Below are 17,982 nucleotides of genomic sequence, written 5' to 3'. Positions count from 1 at the left end.
GAAAAGAGGCTGACTTTTGAAAGACGGATACGCCCACAGTTAGCTCGTCAACCATGTTTCTGAGGTAGTGTTTTGTACGCCATGCGCTCGTAGAGAACGGCTCCGGGCGCACAGGCCAGACACCTCCAGCGGCGGGGCAGCTATTTTGTGGGGTGGACATCCCCCCCACATCCCCTCCGCAGCGCTCCCCGGCACCAAACACTCAGAAAAAGCAAATAGCGGGATAAAGCGCTGGCTCCCCGCTCGGCGAGGCCATACTCGGGTCGCCCCGCGGGGCCGGGCCACCGCCATTTCCGTGGGGCGGGGCTGAGCTGCGCCGGGGCTGGCGATGGCGGCGGCGGGCTCAGGGTCGCGATCGCTGCTCGCGGCGGCGGCGCGGCTGGGCCGATCCATGGCAGCTGCGCCCGCGGCCCGCCTGGAGAGCGTGCGGGCACTGACGGGTCTGCTGCGGGAGGCGCAGCACAGGTAGCGGGGAGGAGAGGCTGGCCGCCGCCACGTGGGCCGGGGGAGGGAGCTCCGGGGATCGGGGGGGGGGGGGGGTGGTCGCGGGACACACGATAGCAGTAGTCCTTCTAGGCCCCTGTGAGAGTGGCGGCTGCTAGGGGCAAGATGCAGCTGCTAGTGGCAAAATGCATCCTGGAGGGATGAGTAGGTGTGATTTGAGAGGGGTAAGGTGCTCCTGTAGCGGTTTCGTCCTGCTTGGCTGCAGCCCAAGCATGACCTGTGGGGTGAGGATGGTCTCTGTAGGCTCCTCACTGTGCAGCAGGGCAGGTTTGATTGGGAGGAAAGATGGATGTGCCTTGTAACTTCCAGTAGACAAAGTGAAAACATACTGTTACTGGAGAAAGCAAGAAGCTGATGTGGAGCATTGCTGTGCCTCTGAGGTCAGGGTTGGATGTTTGCAATGCCATGCCACACATGCTTTAGCAGAGTTCTTTGGAAGTGTAGGGGTTCAGGTGTGAGTGTGCTTCTAAATGTGGTTTCAGCTCTTTCTGGAAGGTAGGAGGCTGCACAGATTGGTGTGGAGCTCATGGTCAGTCTTTGTAACAGTAGTTGAAGGCTGTAACATGTAGAAGGTTTGACCTCTTCTTTCCTAACTTAGTACAAAATTGTATTGTTGTTAATTTCTGGTAAAATTTCTGTTGATTTAATAAATACACATGTAGAAGTTGTGTGTGTGTGTGTGCAGGGGTTATACTTAAAACCACTCTCTTGTGGTCTCTGTATATACAGGGGAAGTCCCTTTTGGTTTTCTTGTCTGTTTCCCTGGGGAGACAGAAGGACCGTGCAAATTTTTGGCTTGTGCACCAATGCTTTCTCTGCCTGTTTCTTGCCTTCTTCCTCAAAACTTCTGTAACCACCTTTGACAGAGGAGTAGATATTCCCCAAATAACTGAGTTCTTTGGGCCCAGGTGGTCAGGTTGAAGAGAGATGCTGTCATTGCTCTTCTAAGAGGCAATTGCATCCCACAGGATGTGACTGAATAGGTATGAGAACAACCTGGGAAATACAGTGGGAAATACTGTTGGTGCTATTGAACTAGAAGGAACAATCCAGTGGCTGCTTGGTACTTGGGATGTACAGTGGTAATTCTTTTGTTACTATGGAATTGATAAATCTTCAGCGCTTGTGGTAACAAGATAGTAATAATAATAAAAAGTGAATGCCAGGGGTTTGTAATTCAGAAGCAAATACAGGAAGGAAAATAATGTCCCAGCTACGAGACTGCTGTGTGGAATTCAGCTGAACTCAAGTCTTCTGTGTGCTTCACTAGGGACTTCAAGCACCTTTAAGCAGATGACTCGATTTCTTTGTTTCTATAGAATCATAAAATATCCAAGTTGGAAGGAACCCTCAAGGATCATCAAGACCAACTCTTGGGTCCCTAAAGGACCACCACAAAAAAACACCACTGTCTCTCCTTTCTGATATGTGATAATCCACATTTATGTTCACAGTGAGGACAGGTGCTTCCTTGTGTACATCTCATTTGTTCTGTTAAGACAGGCAAAAATTTCATCTTTGTGTTTAATTGGAACACCTAAACTCTTGCTCTGTATTAATTGAATGAAATTTTTCTGTTTCAGACTAATATTAAGAGAAAATTTGTCACAGCAGCTTGAAACCCTTGTGATCCAATATCTGATCTAAACTATCATTTTTCTAGGTAACTTTCTAACAAGAGTAGAAACTTTTCCAGAATGACTTTAGGTTGTGCTTTCAACAGAATAAAGTGTTGCTAGAACACGTACTAAAGTACTTGCATCTTTTTTTTCATGTTTTACCCTTTTGTTTGGTTGGTTTTGTTTCTGTTTTATCTATTTAAAATAATCTAATGTTGCATACTAGTATACGTCTTGCCATGGCTACTGATTTCTTTATTTTGAAGCTGTGTCAGGAAATGACCCTTTTCAAGGGATAATCCAACAGGTGGCACAGACAAATATAAAGGAAACTGCAATCAGACTAAGAATTGTTACAATATTACAATAATCTCAGTGTTGTATCTAAGTTCTGTATGACATCTTCACTCTATAGAGAAAACATGGCTTTTGAGCATTTGGGACAGGACCCAGCTGGTTCTCCTTTACCAAACTGTAGCTCTTCTAATGTAATGTGTAGAAGAAAGGCTCTGTGCATTTACCAGAAGTGTGGTACACCAGCCACTTAGTCTTCTTGTGGCTTGCGTATTTGTGATGAAGTGTCAGGAGCCATACCACTTTTTGCAAGTGGAAGGTTCGAGTCTTGTGATGTCTTAATATCTTAAAATCCAAACCAAATTCCAGACCTTCTTTCTGGTTATTCAAGTTCTGTTTACAACTGAGGGCCAGGTCTGCTTTTGGTCTTTCGTGTGCCATTTTATTTCCCCTCAATATTACTCTTTTGAAAAATATAGCTTTTTTTTCCCCTATAGATAATTCCCACTGATACTGTGTTGTGGTTTTGTTGTGGTATTGTTGATTCTCTTTTTGTCCTTTTTAAGTAGCTGGAGATAGTGTAAGGGTTTCAGTCTTGATCCACTGTGAGGTGTTGGTGTAAAATAAGTATTTCTTGGAGATCATATGTTTTAGTAATTTAATATTTATGTGGTTTGGTTTATGAAAGTGTAATCACTTTTGATAAAGGATAGATAGACTTTCTAGTTGTGTGTATGTGAGGATATCTGAGGGAGAAGCAGAATGCAAGTAATACTGTGTCATCTTGTTTGATCAAGAAATTTTAAAGTTCTTTAGGAATAGTGTTGTGTTCTGTGTGAACATACTTTGTTTAATGTTACTTTCCTCTTTATCTTACTTTCTTCTGTCCTTAGCTTAGGAGTTATTTCTCAATCTTATGTCTTAGAACCTATCTTCCCTATTTGATCTTGAGCACTATGCAGGTCTGCTTAAGCTTCGAGGAAGCTGCAGCTGGATTTCCTTCCCCTCTCCCCAGTAAATTCATGGTATTGATACAGGTGTGGCTTCTTTTCACCAGCAGGCTATATCAAAAATGCCGTATCAATGGTTTTGATTGGTTGTCCTCATCTCCTTTATGAACATAAAATGAGGGGAAGAGTATGTGGATAGCTGCACTTGGGAAGTGTACAAACTAGGCCTATATGACAGACCTGCAGATGTGTGTGTTAGTCATGGGAATCTGGTAAACTGAACTGTTGGATTCTTCAGCATCTCTCTCATCCATTCACATTATTGTCTTTGTGCTTAAGGTTTTGTACTGTTTTCTTAAGTTTTGATATTTTAAGCAGTGGTGTAGTATTTGTTGTCTGCTGAAGTAGAGATTGGACTTTCCCTCTTGACTTTGATTTATACTCTTCAGAATGGTGGCTAGTGCAGACACCTGCTTTTGTCAAGACTTCTTGCTGTGGAGAAATTTGTGGCAGACTATTATAATGAAGCTTCTGGTACATTTTTTTCTTTTGAAACATCTAGTGCTAGTAGCTGCATTTGCTAGTTAAAACAATTCCTGATTCTTAGAACAATATGCAGTGTCATGTTATCATGCAAGCTGTATACAGAGACTTTTTGTTTGTTTCTAAGGTTCCAAAGTGGTGTTGGAAAGCTGTGAGAAATACTAAGGCAACAGCATTAATTCTAAGCCATAGTATTAATCATATTAGTAGTATTAATACGAAGTCTTTTCCTGAATGGCTAGTGGGATAATTGTGAACACATACTTTGTGCTTTCCACTTGAAGGATCTTGTTATGCTAAGGGTAGTTACATATTGTTGCAGAAATACCTTAGTGTTAAGAACAAGAAATATAACTGACATAATATTATCCTTTTTGATAGCAGAGCAGTTCTTGTGCTTACTACAAATTTGTTCGTTTCAGAGAAATGGCACAAGAAAGTATATTTCAGGATCTCCTCAAAATCCTGACCAAAGCCTTGAATGAAATTGAACAGGCCTCCAAAGACTCCTGTGAACTGCTGGATTTAGACACCTGTCTGTTGCTTGTAGCAGAGTGCTTCAGATGTCTGAGGAATGCCTGTGTTGAGTGTGCCAAGAATCAAGACGTCATGAGGTATAGTTTTGATCCATTTTAACCTGTACAAAATTATAACCTTCTGATGTTTGTGTGGTTTTATATAGAGATTCATATTTTATTCTGCTGTGTTAGTTGATTTATTAACTGGTATTTCGTGTTTGATTCAATCACTTGAAATGAAGTATGCAAGTAACAAAAATAGCTGACCTATTTGTAGGTCAGAGTCAGGAGCACTGATGAATGATAGAAAGAAGCATTTGTGTTCTTAGTATGGGTTGATTATGCAAATGATATAAACCTTTTATAAGTTTCACTGTAGAACTATACTTTTTTTTCGTACCTGTCATTATGTTTTGGGGGGTAATGTAATGAATAAGTAAGCAGTCTTAATTATCAGTTATACGATTTTTATTTTTTCTAAGTACATATAGGTCTGTCTAGTACCTATGGCAAAGTACTGTATGTAGAACTCTACATTTCAGCCCTCACATGTGTACAGTTAATATCAATGCTAATAAGTTAGGCTGCTTAAATTATTCAGGCTTTTTTTTTTTTTTTTTTTTTTTTTTTTTTTTTTGCCTGGGCCTGCTATAACGTTGAAGGGATGCTTGGGATACAGCTAGCTGTCATAACTGAAAACCTGGTAGTCTACCAGCTATTCAAAAGAAACTCTAAAACCAACCAACCAATCAAAACCAAAACCCAAACCTGCTTCAAATTTGCTAGTTCATGAAGAACTGGAATACCGTCATAAAATGTAGTTTCTTGAGACTTCTCAAATTTTATTTAGCTTAATAAAATTTAACTGGGACATGGGACAAAGTTCCAGCTGGGGCAGAATCTTTGTTAATGCTGTAGAAGTTGCAGGGCTGTTTGTAGAAATCATTAGTTTTAGAATAAGTTAAATCTGAGTTCAGGCTCCTATGTGTTTGTTTCTGGCAGTCCTAGCACTTGTGATCATGTTGTGGATCTTGAAACTGATCTGACAGAAAATATATTTGTTATTTTTGGGTGGGTGGTTGTTCAGCCAGCCTGGATTCCGTATTTGTAATGTATTGTAGCTCCTTAATCACTCATCTTAACAAAAGAGAGAGAACTGAATTGCATGTCTGGGATGGTAGTAGAATTGTCCTTTTCAGTAGCATGACAAGTACATTAATGTATTTATTATTATTAGCGTACATTAATGGGTCTAATTTTAACTCTCTCATGGAATTCAGATATTAAACCTGCTTGCAAACAGAAATGTGCTCTGCACTGGTTCTACCCATGCTGCTTACTTACCCTCTCTAAGCAGTTAGCATAGCCTTGCACATTTAGGAAGCTGGATGCTAATAACAGCAGTTCCCTTTAATTTGCAGGAGGAGGAAAGCCTGTGTGTATAGAAAGTTCTGATGGTGTTTGTAGCAGTGATTGGCTTTGTAGGTCGCTCTTTGGGTATTGTTTTGGCTTTGTAGCAAGGTAATGGTGTATGCACCACAGTGGCTGCTCTGAGCTAACAACATATTGGCCATATGTTTGTGCTGATTTTAAACAGTTGCAAATGCACAGCTTGTTTAAGGATTAAATATCTTTAATTATTAAAAGTTGTGAATAGAAGAAAAATTATGTGCCTTTGATTTTGAAGTGTGCAACATTCAGATATTCAAAAAAAGAAAAACTACAATTTTTTTTGACCAAAATCAAAACTGATTCTGTATTGGAAAGAATGTGATGATTGTAAACACATGGGTTGTTTAATAACTTTGAAACTACTGGGGAATACGAAGCTTTGTTCCTTCCAGTTTCTCTGTTTTGCATGTGTCCTGGTTTCAGTTAGGACAGAGTTAATTTTCTTCCTAGTAGCTGGTAGAATGCTATGTTTTGGCTTAGGATGGGAAGAGTGCTGATAACACCCCGATGTTTTAATTGTTGCAGAGCAGTGCTTACACCAAGCCAAGGACGTCTCAGCTTCTTGCTCTGTCCTGCCAACGGGCAGGCTGGGGGTGTAGCAAGAGCTGGGAGGGGACAGCTGACTCAAACTAGCCAAAGGGGTATTCCATACCATCTGACATCATGCTAAACAATATATAGGGGTGGCTAGCCGTGGGAGGGGGGCTGGACTGCTCGGGGTTAGGCTGGGCATCGGTCAGTGGGTGGTGAGCAATTGCATTGTGCATCACTTGTTTGTACACATTATTATTAGTAGTACTATTATCATCATTGTTGTTATTATTATTATTATTGTTGTTGTTATTATTTTCCTGTCTTAATAAACTGTCTTTATCTCAACTTGCGGGCTTCACTTTCCCGTTTCTCTCCCCCATCCCAGAGAGGGAGGGGGGAGGGTGAGCGAACGGCTGTGTGGTGTTTAGCTGCCGGCCGGGTTAAAGCACGACAGCATGCTATGAAGAAATTTGGGGTCTGAAGGAATGGGAAATGTTTTGATTTTAATGGATTGTATGTATACTGGTGTGCATGTATGCGTTTGATATCTATAAATCCATCCTTGGTTTCTTTTCTGTTGTAGAGAATAATGGGAAAGATAATTTGTTTGTCTAACACCTACAGAGGACAAATAGTTATTCTTCATTCATCTGTGATGATGTGATATTTTTGCAGTAAGTCATGCCTGGGTGTGGAGGTTTGGCAGATACGGTATTATGAAGTTTCAGTCACTCTGTCTTGACTGATCTCTTCTCAAACAGCTTTACTACTAAAGTACACAAATGAGTTAAAAGCTGAAACTCCTTCCATTTATAATGTATTTTTTGATTTTTTTTAAACCCCTGTTGCATGTACATTCTGACACACATTGTCTACCTCTAGGATTGCTGATTTTTGGCTGTGGAATTATTTTGTCATTATTGATTCCAAATGGCCACACTTCTGGCAGGCTGTAAATTAGTTTATATTTACTGACACCCTGTGTTTCTAATTATAGCAGGGATAAATGATTACTTCATCTTCTTTGCTTCTTGCCCAGGGTTTTGTATGTTTCCCTGTTATTTGACCATGTTGTTTGTTTGATAGTAGTCACCAGTCACTTCTTCAGGGTTTTTAAGTACTTGCAGTTTATTACTAAATAGCATATATCATGGCTTTCCTTGGATGCTAGAACTTCAAGCAAACAAAACTGTTCAAATTACAGGAATAACCTGCTAGTTGTTAATATTGGATTTAGAAGAATAGCAAAATCTGAAGGGAAGAGTACTTAAGTCTGAATCTGTTGTGTCCAAAATTGTTATTGTGCGGTCTGATGAAGTCAAAGATATATCAATAGCCTCAACTTTTCCCACTATTCAATAAAGAGTGTCTTCTGAAGGTTCAGTGGGGGAATATTGCATCATGCCATAAAAAAAAGCACGCCAGCGTGAGAGGGTAGGTGATAGGCTTTTTGTGTGGCTTTTCCTAAAATTTGCTCTTGCTTTTTGCTGCAACACTAAATGAACTCAGGTTTCCTTGATCAGTCCAGACATAACTGCTTCCTCATTGTTCATTGGCAGCTGTTGGTCTAGGAGCTGAATGTTGTAGTTATCTGTAAGGATATGTGAAAGCTCAAAATAAGTATATAAGCTTTTGATTGTGTTTGTTTCCTATTCTTTAAAAGTTATTAAAAATTCAATTATGGCATCTCTTCTTTAACTACTTGTATTGGGTATAGAACTGTAATCACATAATATAGTTGCTATGGATTTCAAAGCAATTCATATTTTGTGCCTTCCCTCCATTGGTTATCATTAGAATGTACCTTACTTAGAGATAATACATAAACTAAGGCAACCAGGAATAGTGTATTACGTCTGAATTATTTTGAATGGTGATGTTGTGAAAATGTGAAAACTTACTCCTTTCTAGATGTTCTTTCTCTAATGTATTCTTAGAAAGGCATGGAGAAGCTTTACAAACAGAGAAAGGACACAAATCTTCTATCTTAAAGAAAACAGGATGTTTAACACCAAACTGTAGAAGTCTGAAACAAAATGTAAACCAGTTCCTTTCACTTCTGATGGCACTACTATGGCTACTGATACAGTCAGACCCAGTAGGAAAAACTCCTTAACATTTCAGAATTTCTGAAGATTAGTTGAAGACATGATACTAACTAAAGTGAAGAGGATTTTTGCTTTTTTGGGTTATATTTCATATGAAGTGTTCTTTATTTTTTCCAATTTTATAACAGGAACTTGGGTCTCATCACTACATCTGTCCATTTGATCAAACTGCTTGATGGAATAGAAATCAAAGGAGAACCATTACTGACTGGTAAGGCTGTAGATTTTGTTAAATACATCTGCGCTGTATTTTTATGTGGAAAGTCATGTGGTGGTATGATGTCACCTTACTTTTTTTTTTCATAAGCAAACTCAATTGTTTCTTGAACTGCAACATGCTAATTCTGTTTTTCCTTTTTTTTTTCTTCCTTAATTTGGGTGGTAGAATAGAAAGGCAAAGGTATGTGTGCATAGTTGGTGTTTCAAAATTGGGTAAAAAGTGGGCCTTTTGTTATGCTACCTGAAAAAAAAAATCTCAGCCCCAGATATTTTATTTCTTTTTATTCTTTTCTTTTTCTTCCCCAGACTAGTTCCATTGTATTTTCCCTCAACTATTCCCTGTAGATTTTTAAAGATTTGTGGAAACTTCATTACCCAGGATATCTGAACTAGGAAAAGGCCAAGTTCTTATAGAATCTCCATTCAAAATATATTCTGTTGTTTTGCTGTTTCTTTATTTGATCTGTGCACGTAATGAAATAAGGAAATGTTCCTTTTTTTATTTATTTTGATGGCACTTGAAATAGTTGATATGATTCCAGGAAACAAATCTTGGCTATGAGTCAAGTTTGTTTCCAGGAAACAAATCTTGGCTGTGAATTATTATTTTGTTTATTTTCATTTATGTACTGTTTGCTGGGTGGCCAGGGTAATAGCTGCCAAGAACCGATTTGAGTACTATTTACATGTCCTTAGTGGATGAGTTTTTTTGTTTGTTTTTTTTTTAATTAATATAGTGAATAAAAAATGTCCTTCTTGTCTAATGCCAGTTATTACTAGTGATTTCTACAAAACTCATTTCACCAAAAATTAAGACATTTTTCAGTATTTCTTTTCATGTTCTGCGTTTCTCTGTGTGTGTATGTTGAGCTTGATATAGGGCATTGGATCACACTTCACTGTCTTGGATCCCCTTTGCCATCTGTGTTTGTAGAGAGTAGGAAACATTTGGTTTCTCTTGCTGCTTTTATTTCTTTTCACTGCTGTTACATGGAAGAGGTTTTTACTGGGTTCCTGTTGCTGCTTTTCTCTAATTTTGTGAAAGCAAAACTACAGAATGGAAATAGAGTAACCTGCTGTTCAACACCTTTATGAATCTGGGGAAGTTCAGGATATTGCTTTTCCTTTTGCTGCTATATTTGGCTCTAAATGAAGCCTTTCGGGCATGTAATGGCATTATGCTTAAGCCATGTTTACTTCTTCATCTGTTGGTGTAATCCTTCTTCCAGGGGCAGACTGGTAATGCAAGCACAGTCTTTCAGTGGAGGAGGACAAGGACTAAATCCTTTGGATGGCAGAAGGAGGGTTTGCTTGATTAATGTGAAGAGGAGGAGTGACTCTCAAGCTGTGTCACAGAGTCAGTCATGCCTTGGAAAAGGCATGAAGGCCAAGAGTGTCCTGACCAACAATTGTGAACCCCATTGTAGACCAGTAGGAGAAAAGGAAAAGTGATAGGAACTGGATAAGCTGGTATTGCCCTGCACAAAATTGTCTGTGGAAGGGTCATTGGCAGCAGTAAGATTGAAAGGCTGTCCTGGGGAATTGGACTTCACACCTTCAGCTTATTCACAGCATCAGGAGTTGTAGTGTGGAATCAGTGGTTCCTCACAGCATCTGGAGGAGAGTGGGATGTACCTTTTGTTGGGTACTTACATGGCATGAGGTTTTCCCCTCAGTCTTGTGGCAGCTGATGCCTCCTTGATGAGCTATTGTAAGGACATGTGCTGTTCCTTTTCTGTTGGGATCTGAGCAAACTGCAGTGAATGCTGTTCAGCAGAAAAGAGGGGAAAGAGCACAGTAACTTGAGTAACTGCTTCAGACTCCTTTTCCTATCTAGAGGATATTTTGAAACATCTTTAACACCACTGAAAACAAGGGGGTGGGAAATTAACCAGAAGGTTGTTAACAATAATTCCATAAAAAAGTGTTTTGTGGCTGTTACACTGCGTAGCCATTCAACATAGGATTTAAACGACAAAATGAGTTTGAGTTATAATTAATTTTTTGATATATTGACCCAGAGTAGTTGGTTCACGTGATACTGTATGTAACATTGATCTTGTTGGGAAATATCTGTAACTAGAAGGGTTTAGGTACTCCACTTATGTTAGTACAACAGCAACAAAAAAATGGAGACAAGTGAATGTTGCTAATTCCATGCTGAATGATCTGGTGAACTTTGTTCCAAGTGAAAATTGTGCTCTAGGCACTACCATAATCACCTTCCATAGGGTGTGCTTCAGAAGTTAACAGCTATATTCAACAGTGGATTATTAACTATACTTTGAAAAAGTTTGGTAAATTCTGAAATCGGACTTGGAAAACATTGTTGAAACAAAAGAAAACCATGAAATTAGTGTTACTGTATTTATTAACTATATTTCTGCTTCATTGTTCTTTTTATATTTCATGTGGGGAAATAAGGTCACAAGACAAAGAGTCACATGTGTATTTTGTTCTAGCAGATAATAAGGTGTTAAGTAGCGTATTTCAAATTGTTCATTTGGATATGTGTCCTGTTTCTTTGTTTAAATTGGTGCTTGAATCTGATGATCAATCTTCATGTCTGTTTATATCCTTAAGGTCTTTTGAAAACCTTCAAGTTGCTTCCATAGCAAAAGTCTACATAAAATAAAAGGATAAAGAAGTAATTCTGTGTTGTAGAGTGAACAACACTAAGTAAAGTTTCAGTTTGTTCTGTGTGAAAACTTCCCAAACCATGTCATTGTAGGCTAAATACATTTGAACTTCCAATTGTATTGTATTTATGAGGAAGAGAGATTGAAAATTCTTGAGGCAGACTGAAAAAAATCTTTTAACCTGATCTGTGATTTGTTTTCACTCTTTTATCCATTGGTAACCATTAAGTCTCTGAGTGGTGTAGTACTTTTTAAGGAAATATCAATATATTTACAATTTATGATAGATTAAAAAAGAAATAAAGTATATATATGCCTTTGATAGTACTTTAACCAGTGTGTTTGTTCTCAGGGAGGGAAAGAAATGCCTGTTGGGATGATATATTAGTGATCAAAGCAGCAAAAAAAAAAAGGAGATGCACTACAATGAGCTGTGATTAAAAACTTTCTAAGATTTGTTCAATTAAATCTAGTCTTCAATGCACCTTCTCTGCTAGGAAAAAAAAACACCTTATTTTTATAAAATAACTCATTTTTAATAGTTTATCTTAGGCCCACCTATGATATACATGGTTAATATGGTTAATATTCATTATCTTTACTGAGGCAACCCTGCTGCAAATTTTCAGCTGTATTTGGTTTATGTGACGATGGCTTGATGGCATGGGGGTGCAGGGGTGGCCTCTGTGAGCAGAGCCCAGCAGCTTCCCCATGTCAGATCAGAGCCAGCTCCACACAGCTCTGAAGGGACCTGCTGCTGGCCAGAGCCCAGCTAGTGAGCAATGTTAGTTGTGCATCTGTGGGAGCAGATTGAATAAAGGGAAAAAAACTGCTGGGCAACAGCAGCTGGGAGAGAAGAGTGAGAAGCAGCCCTGCAGCCCCCCAGGTCAGTGCAGCAGGAGAGCAGGAGGTGCCCCAGGCAGGCAGCAGCAGTTCCCCTGTGGCCTGTGGAGATGCCCCTGGTGGAGCAGGCTGTCCCCCTGCAGCCCATGGGTCCCACATGGAGCAGATCTCCATGCTGCAGCCTGTGTAGGAGCCCCCAGTGGAGCAGGTGGCTGTGGCCTGGAGGAGGCTGTGGCCCATGGAGAGCCCCCACAGGAGGAGGCCCCGGGCCAGAGCTGCAGCCCATGGAGAGGAGCCCACACAGGAGCAGGGGTCTGGGGGGAGCTGCCGCCTACCTGTGGGGGACCTGTGCTGGAGCAGTTTGCTCCTGATGGATGGACCCCATGGTATGGAGCCGTGTGGGAGCAGTTCTTGAAGAGCTGCTACCTGTGGGCAGCCCCCACAGGATCAGTTCAGGAAGGACGGCATCCCGTGAGAAGGACCCCACATGGGCAGGGGCAGAGAGCCACTGTGAAGGAGTGGTGGATATGCAGTGTTAAGGACTGATCGCAGCCCCCATTCCCCTGTGCCACTCAGGGGATGGAGGTAGAAGAGGGTGGATGAGGAAGGAGAGGAGGAATTAGTTTGCTTTTATTTTCTCACTGCTCTAATCTGTTAGTGATAGGCAATAAATTCCATTAATCTCCTTATGTCGAGTCTGTTTTGCTTGTGACAGTAATTGTTGAGTGATCTCCCTGTCCTTTTCTCAACCCTTGAGCCCTTTTCTGTTGTATTGTCTCTCCATCTTCCTTTGAGGAGGTACAGTGAGAGAGCAGTTGTGGTGGAGTTCGGCTGCCTAGAAGGGTAAAACCACCACATCAGTGCATCACATTCTTTTTCTTCAATAAAAAGCTAGATAAATTCCTGTATGCTTGTAATGTACTTCTCCTGTCCAGATGTGGAAAAAGATGTACATGTTATGCCATTAAGGCAATGGGCCAGAAAAGCTGAAGGTAAATTAGCATATCTTACCTGGAGAAACTCCCTAAGGCTTCAGATAGTCTAAAAATAACTAGTTAATTCCTCAATATGACACACAAAGATAATCCAGTGCCACCTGTGAGCCAACCATCCCTGTAATAAATTTCTTTCTTTTTAATACATATACTAAAAGAGCATTTTTAGACCTTTCACTTACAGATAATTGTTGCTACTCTTCCGTTGTTCTTACTTCCTAATCTTTATTTTTAGTTGCACTCCATAGCCTAATTTGTCTTGAATTTCCTTAAATTACATAGTTGTAATTTGTGTTGATCCATTCATATTTTGTTGCAATCGGAGAAGGAAAACTTCTTTAAGTTGTTGGCTTTCACTGTGCTTGCTACAATTAGATGAGTGTAGGGAGTTGCTTAGTGTCCTTGCCCTGCAACTGTTTAGTGGTTTGTAGCCCTTCTATGCAGGGTCAAGACAGATTTGTGTCAAATAAGTCACACATACTTGTAACTGTGCTCTGTTTTCTTACTGCTCTGGCAGTCTTCCCTCCATCTCTCTTGGAGACAGAACTTCCTTGTCATGCAGAGAGAAATGGAAGTGATGTATTCCATTGTCAATATCTGAAAACTGGTCCTTGGTGTTCTTAAAACTATATGCAATGAGCTTAGGAAGTGGGAGATTGTGTAAGGTGGCACTTAACTTTTTCAATTGTAAAGGTTGGATGTTGCTGGTGGGAAAACTGATGAGATAACAAATATTGCCCTCCTGTTCCCAGTTGAGAAATAATTTGAATAGTGATTGAAAATACAGGAACAATATTTACTTGTGGAAATTCCGTATGCAAGAGGGCCATTTGTTTCCTGATTAACTGATCTGAGACGTGATCTTCCAGGAAATAGGTAACAAATTCTTCAAATTTTTACTAAATAGTCTTGTGAAAAAGAAATACCTCTACAGAGTATAGATTTAGTAGCATTTCCATAGTACCATCTCCACATCCCTTTTGTTTTATTTATTTATTTTTAAAAATAGCTTTATCATAACAAGCTTTTTTCTGCTGTGGGTACAAAGACCAAGAACATTAGCCAGAAGAGCAGGCTGATGAAGCTGCCAGATGAACTTTAACTGAACTTAAGCAGACCCAGATCTCTTAAGAGCTAAGAAATAGTTCAGTATGTTAGGGATTGCAGCAGACATAGGAAATATCCTTGTCAGAATCACAGAATCACAGAATTTTCTAGGTTGGAAGAGACCTCAAGATCATCGAGTCCAACCTCTGACCTAACGCTAACAGTCCCCACTAAACCATATCCCTAAGCTCTACATCTAAACGTCTTTTGAAGACTTCCAGGGATGGTGACTCCACCACTTCCCTGGGCAGCCTGTTCCAGTGCCTCACAACCCTTTCAGTGAAGAAGTTCTTCCTAACATCTAACCTAAAACTCCCCTGGCTCAACTTAAGCCCATGCCCCCTCGTCCTGTCACCAGGCACGTGGGAGAACAGACCAACCCCCACCTTGCTACAGCCTCCCTTGAGGTACCCATAGAGAGCGATAAGGTTGCCCCTGAGCCTCCTCTTCTCCAGGCTGAACAAGCCCAGCTCCCTCAGCCACTCCTCGTAGGACTTATTCTCCAGGCCCCTCACCAGCTTCGTCGCCCTTCTCTGCACCCTCTCAAGCACCTCAATGTCCTTCTTGTAGCGAGGGGCCCAAAACTGGACACAGTACTCGAGGTGCGGCCTCACCAGAGCTGAGTACAGGGGGACGATCACCTCCCTAGCCCTGCTGGTCACACTGTTCCTGATACAAGCCAGGATGCCGTTGGCCTTCTTGGCCACCTGAGCACACTGCTGGCTCATATTCAGCCGACTATCCACCATCACTCCCAGGTCCTTCTCTGCCTGGCAGCTCTCCAACCATTCCTCTCCCAGCCTGTAGCTCTGCTTGGGGTTATTGCGCCCCAGGTGCAGGACCCGGCACTTGGCCTTGTTGAACTTCATGCAGTTGACCTCAGCCCATCGGTGCAGCCTATCCAGATCCTCCTGCAGAGCTTTCCTACCCTCAAGCAGATCGACACAGGCACCTAACTTGGTGTCATCTGCGAACTTACTGAGAGTGCACTCGATGCCCTCGTCCAGATCATCGATGAAGATATTAAAGAGGACCGGCCCCAGCACCGAGCCCTGGGGGACGCCAGTAGTGACTGGCCTCCAACTGGACTTGACTCCATTCACCACGACTCTTTGGACCCAGCTATCCAGCCAGTTTCTAACCCAACGAAGCGTGCGCCAGTCCAAGCCAAGAGCAGCCAGTTTCTTGAGGAGAATGCTGTGGGAGACGGTGTCAAAAGCCTTGCTGAAGTCAAGGTAGACCACATCCACAGCCTTTCCCTCGTCCACCCAGCGCATCACTTTGTCATACAAGGAGATCAGGTTCGTCAGGCATGACCTGCCTTTCATAAAGCCATGCTGACTGGGCCTGATCGCCTGCTTCCCCTGCAAGTGCTGCATGATGACTCTCAGGAGGATCTGCTCCATGAGCTTTCCTGGCACTGAGGTCAAACTGACAGGCCTGTAGTTTCCCGGGTCTGCCCTCCAGCCCTTCTTGTAGATGGGCGTCATGTTTGCTAGCCGCCAGTCGATTGGGACCTCCCCCGACAGCCAAGACTGCTGATAAATGATGGATAGTGGCTTGGCCAGCTCCTCTGCCAGTTAAGAAGCCCAAACAGAAAATCTCCTTCACTTCATAGCATGTGTCTTGGTTTGGTTTGGTTGGGGGATTTTTTTTCCTTTTTTCTATGGCAAATCTTAAAGCTTTCCAACAAAATCTAGTAGACCTGTCGGAAGGTACATTGAGGTTTGTCAGGATGATGTATCTTGAGATTCCAGAGTGAAATCTGGATGTAGTATTCATCTCTGAAATCTGGGGAAAACGGGGATTTTTTTTTTGTTTTGTTTCTCCTGGATAAATTGCAGTGAAGGCACGCCTGTTTTGAAGCAAACTTATGTTCAATAGGCTGATCCTTTCAATGACTTTTTTTTTTTTTGACAGAAGGTGCTTTAATCTTATTGTTTGTAAATAGATCTCAAACCTTTCACCACTTCAAAATATTGCAGATGCTGAAGAATGTGCTTTGAATTCCAACCTAATTGCCTAAAAGTATTTAACTGCCAAAATACTTCCCTGTCCTCTTGGATGAAAAGGCACTGCCTGATTGCTGCCCTGTGAGGGACAATTTTGTTGTGTAAGTTCTCTGAATGAGCTGCTTGTACTTGGAGCAGAACTGAGTGTAACAGCGCTGTGTCAGCCACTGAGCAATGCTGCACTGTTCGTGTGTGCCTGGGAGAGGTGCTCTGAGCCTTAGACCTGCATTCCTCATTTCCATGATGATGGTGATACTCAGGCTAGCTTTAAACCAAGTAGCATAGGTATTGTTATTGGTAGGCTGAGTTGATGCCATGCCTCAAAGTTTGTACAGGTCTTAACCAACCAGGGTTGTTTGCATAAACATACATTAATAGTATTAACAGCAGTTGTCATGGGTACACCTGGAGAGTTCTGTCAAAATCCGTGTTCAGATGTGTTAGCTGTGGTACGAAGATTTAGATCACTGGCTCATCTTAATATCACATCCAGAAATGCAGGGTAAATTAGAGTGGATGATGGGGTCGGATCCTTGTAGAGGAATTTGACTTCGCTTCCAAGTTTCTGAAAAGAACTCAGATGTAGCTAAGCTGCTATAGCTGCTCTATTCAGAAGAGCACTTAAAACATTCCTTTAAAAACAGTGATGAAATACGACTTTATGTAGACTTTTAATACTGCATTTACTATAGTAACTTGAGCATTTTCTGGTAGGATGTTTAGCAATATGACTATAAGATGTCTAACACCTGTTCACACCCTCTATTCTTGAGGGTAGGTGTGGGTAAAATACAGAATATCTTGTTTGAAATGGTTTTAAAGTACCCTCAAATGCCACATACTTACAGGGGAACTATAAAGAAATGTTCCTTGCTTTAAGCAGAAGAGGAGAAGGCCTGTGGTGCTGCTCAGGTAAAGACCACCACAATGAATCTTGAAATCTTCTGTGTGTGAGTTCTTTTTAGTTTTGTTTGTTTGTTTGTTTTTTCCCCTCTGCCTGCCACCAGCATTCATAATTGTTTGGGTTCAGCTTCAGTCCGTGTTCTTTCAGTGCTCAGAGTGATTTGGACCTGATCAGCCATCAGATGTATTTTCTTTCATTTAATGAAAAAAAAAAAAAAACAAAAAACTTGCTCTTGACCCATTGCTGCCTTTTAGGTTCGTCATAGTGTAGGAAGAAATTGCACTGGAAAGTACTTTGGTATGTTTTAATCTGTCAGTGCTGAAGAGAAGTACTATACAGAATAAATGGCAATAAGTAACCTTTGAGTTTGGAACACTGTAGAAATTAAAGCATCACTCTTTTGTAGATTAAAACAAACAAACAAAACAAATGCATAAGGTTGTGTGCTAGAAAAATAAGTGGTAATGTAACATAGGCTATATATAGCTTCCAGGTGCATTATTTCTTGCAACAGCCAAACGGGATGGAAGGATTTCATCTTTAGTGAAATAACAAAACAAAATCCTTTTCCTGAGGTCTGCAGAAAGAGAATGTCACACTATTGAGCAAGAGAGAGAGTTGACTTCTTTGTAAGAAAAGAATTTCTGTGTAATTTCTTTATAAAGGTGAGGACATGTTGTGTTAAAACGCCACTTAATTATGAGCTGTACAGTCCAAGTAGGATGGAAAATCCTGTTGACA

The 17,982-nt window shown here is 41.0% G+C and overlaps 1 protein-coding gene across 1 annotated transcript in view; it reads left to right on the top strand.

The window, feature by feature from the left end:
* The first annotated feature begins 348 nt into the window (after window positions 1-348).
* Window positions 349-17,982, top strand: part of ATXN10 (ataxin 10) — a 106,878-nt gene continuing 89,244 nt past the window's right edge. Inside the window, exons 1-3 of the mRNA XM_032191136.1 lie at window positions 349-465; window positions 4,333-4,524; window positions 8,651-8,733. Coding sequence (XP_032047027.1) covers window positions 392-465; window positions 4,333-4,524; window positions 8,651-8,733 — 349 coding nt within the window. The 5' untranslated portion in view covers window positions 349-391. The remainder of the gene's footprint in view (window positions 466-4,332; window positions 4,525-8,650; window positions 8,734-17,982) is intronic.

This window comes from Aythya fuligula, chromosome 1 (assembly GCF_009819795.1).
Source record: "Aythya fuligula isolate bAytFul2 chromosome 1, bAytFul2.pri, whole genome shotgun sequence".
NCBI classification, from domain to species: domain Eukaryota; kingdom Metazoa; phylum Chordata; class Aves; order Anseriformes; family Anatidae; genus Aythya; species Aythya fuligula.
The sequence above is the reverse complement of the archived record's forward strand: the minus strand, read 5'-3'. Positions and strand labels throughout refer to the sequence as shown.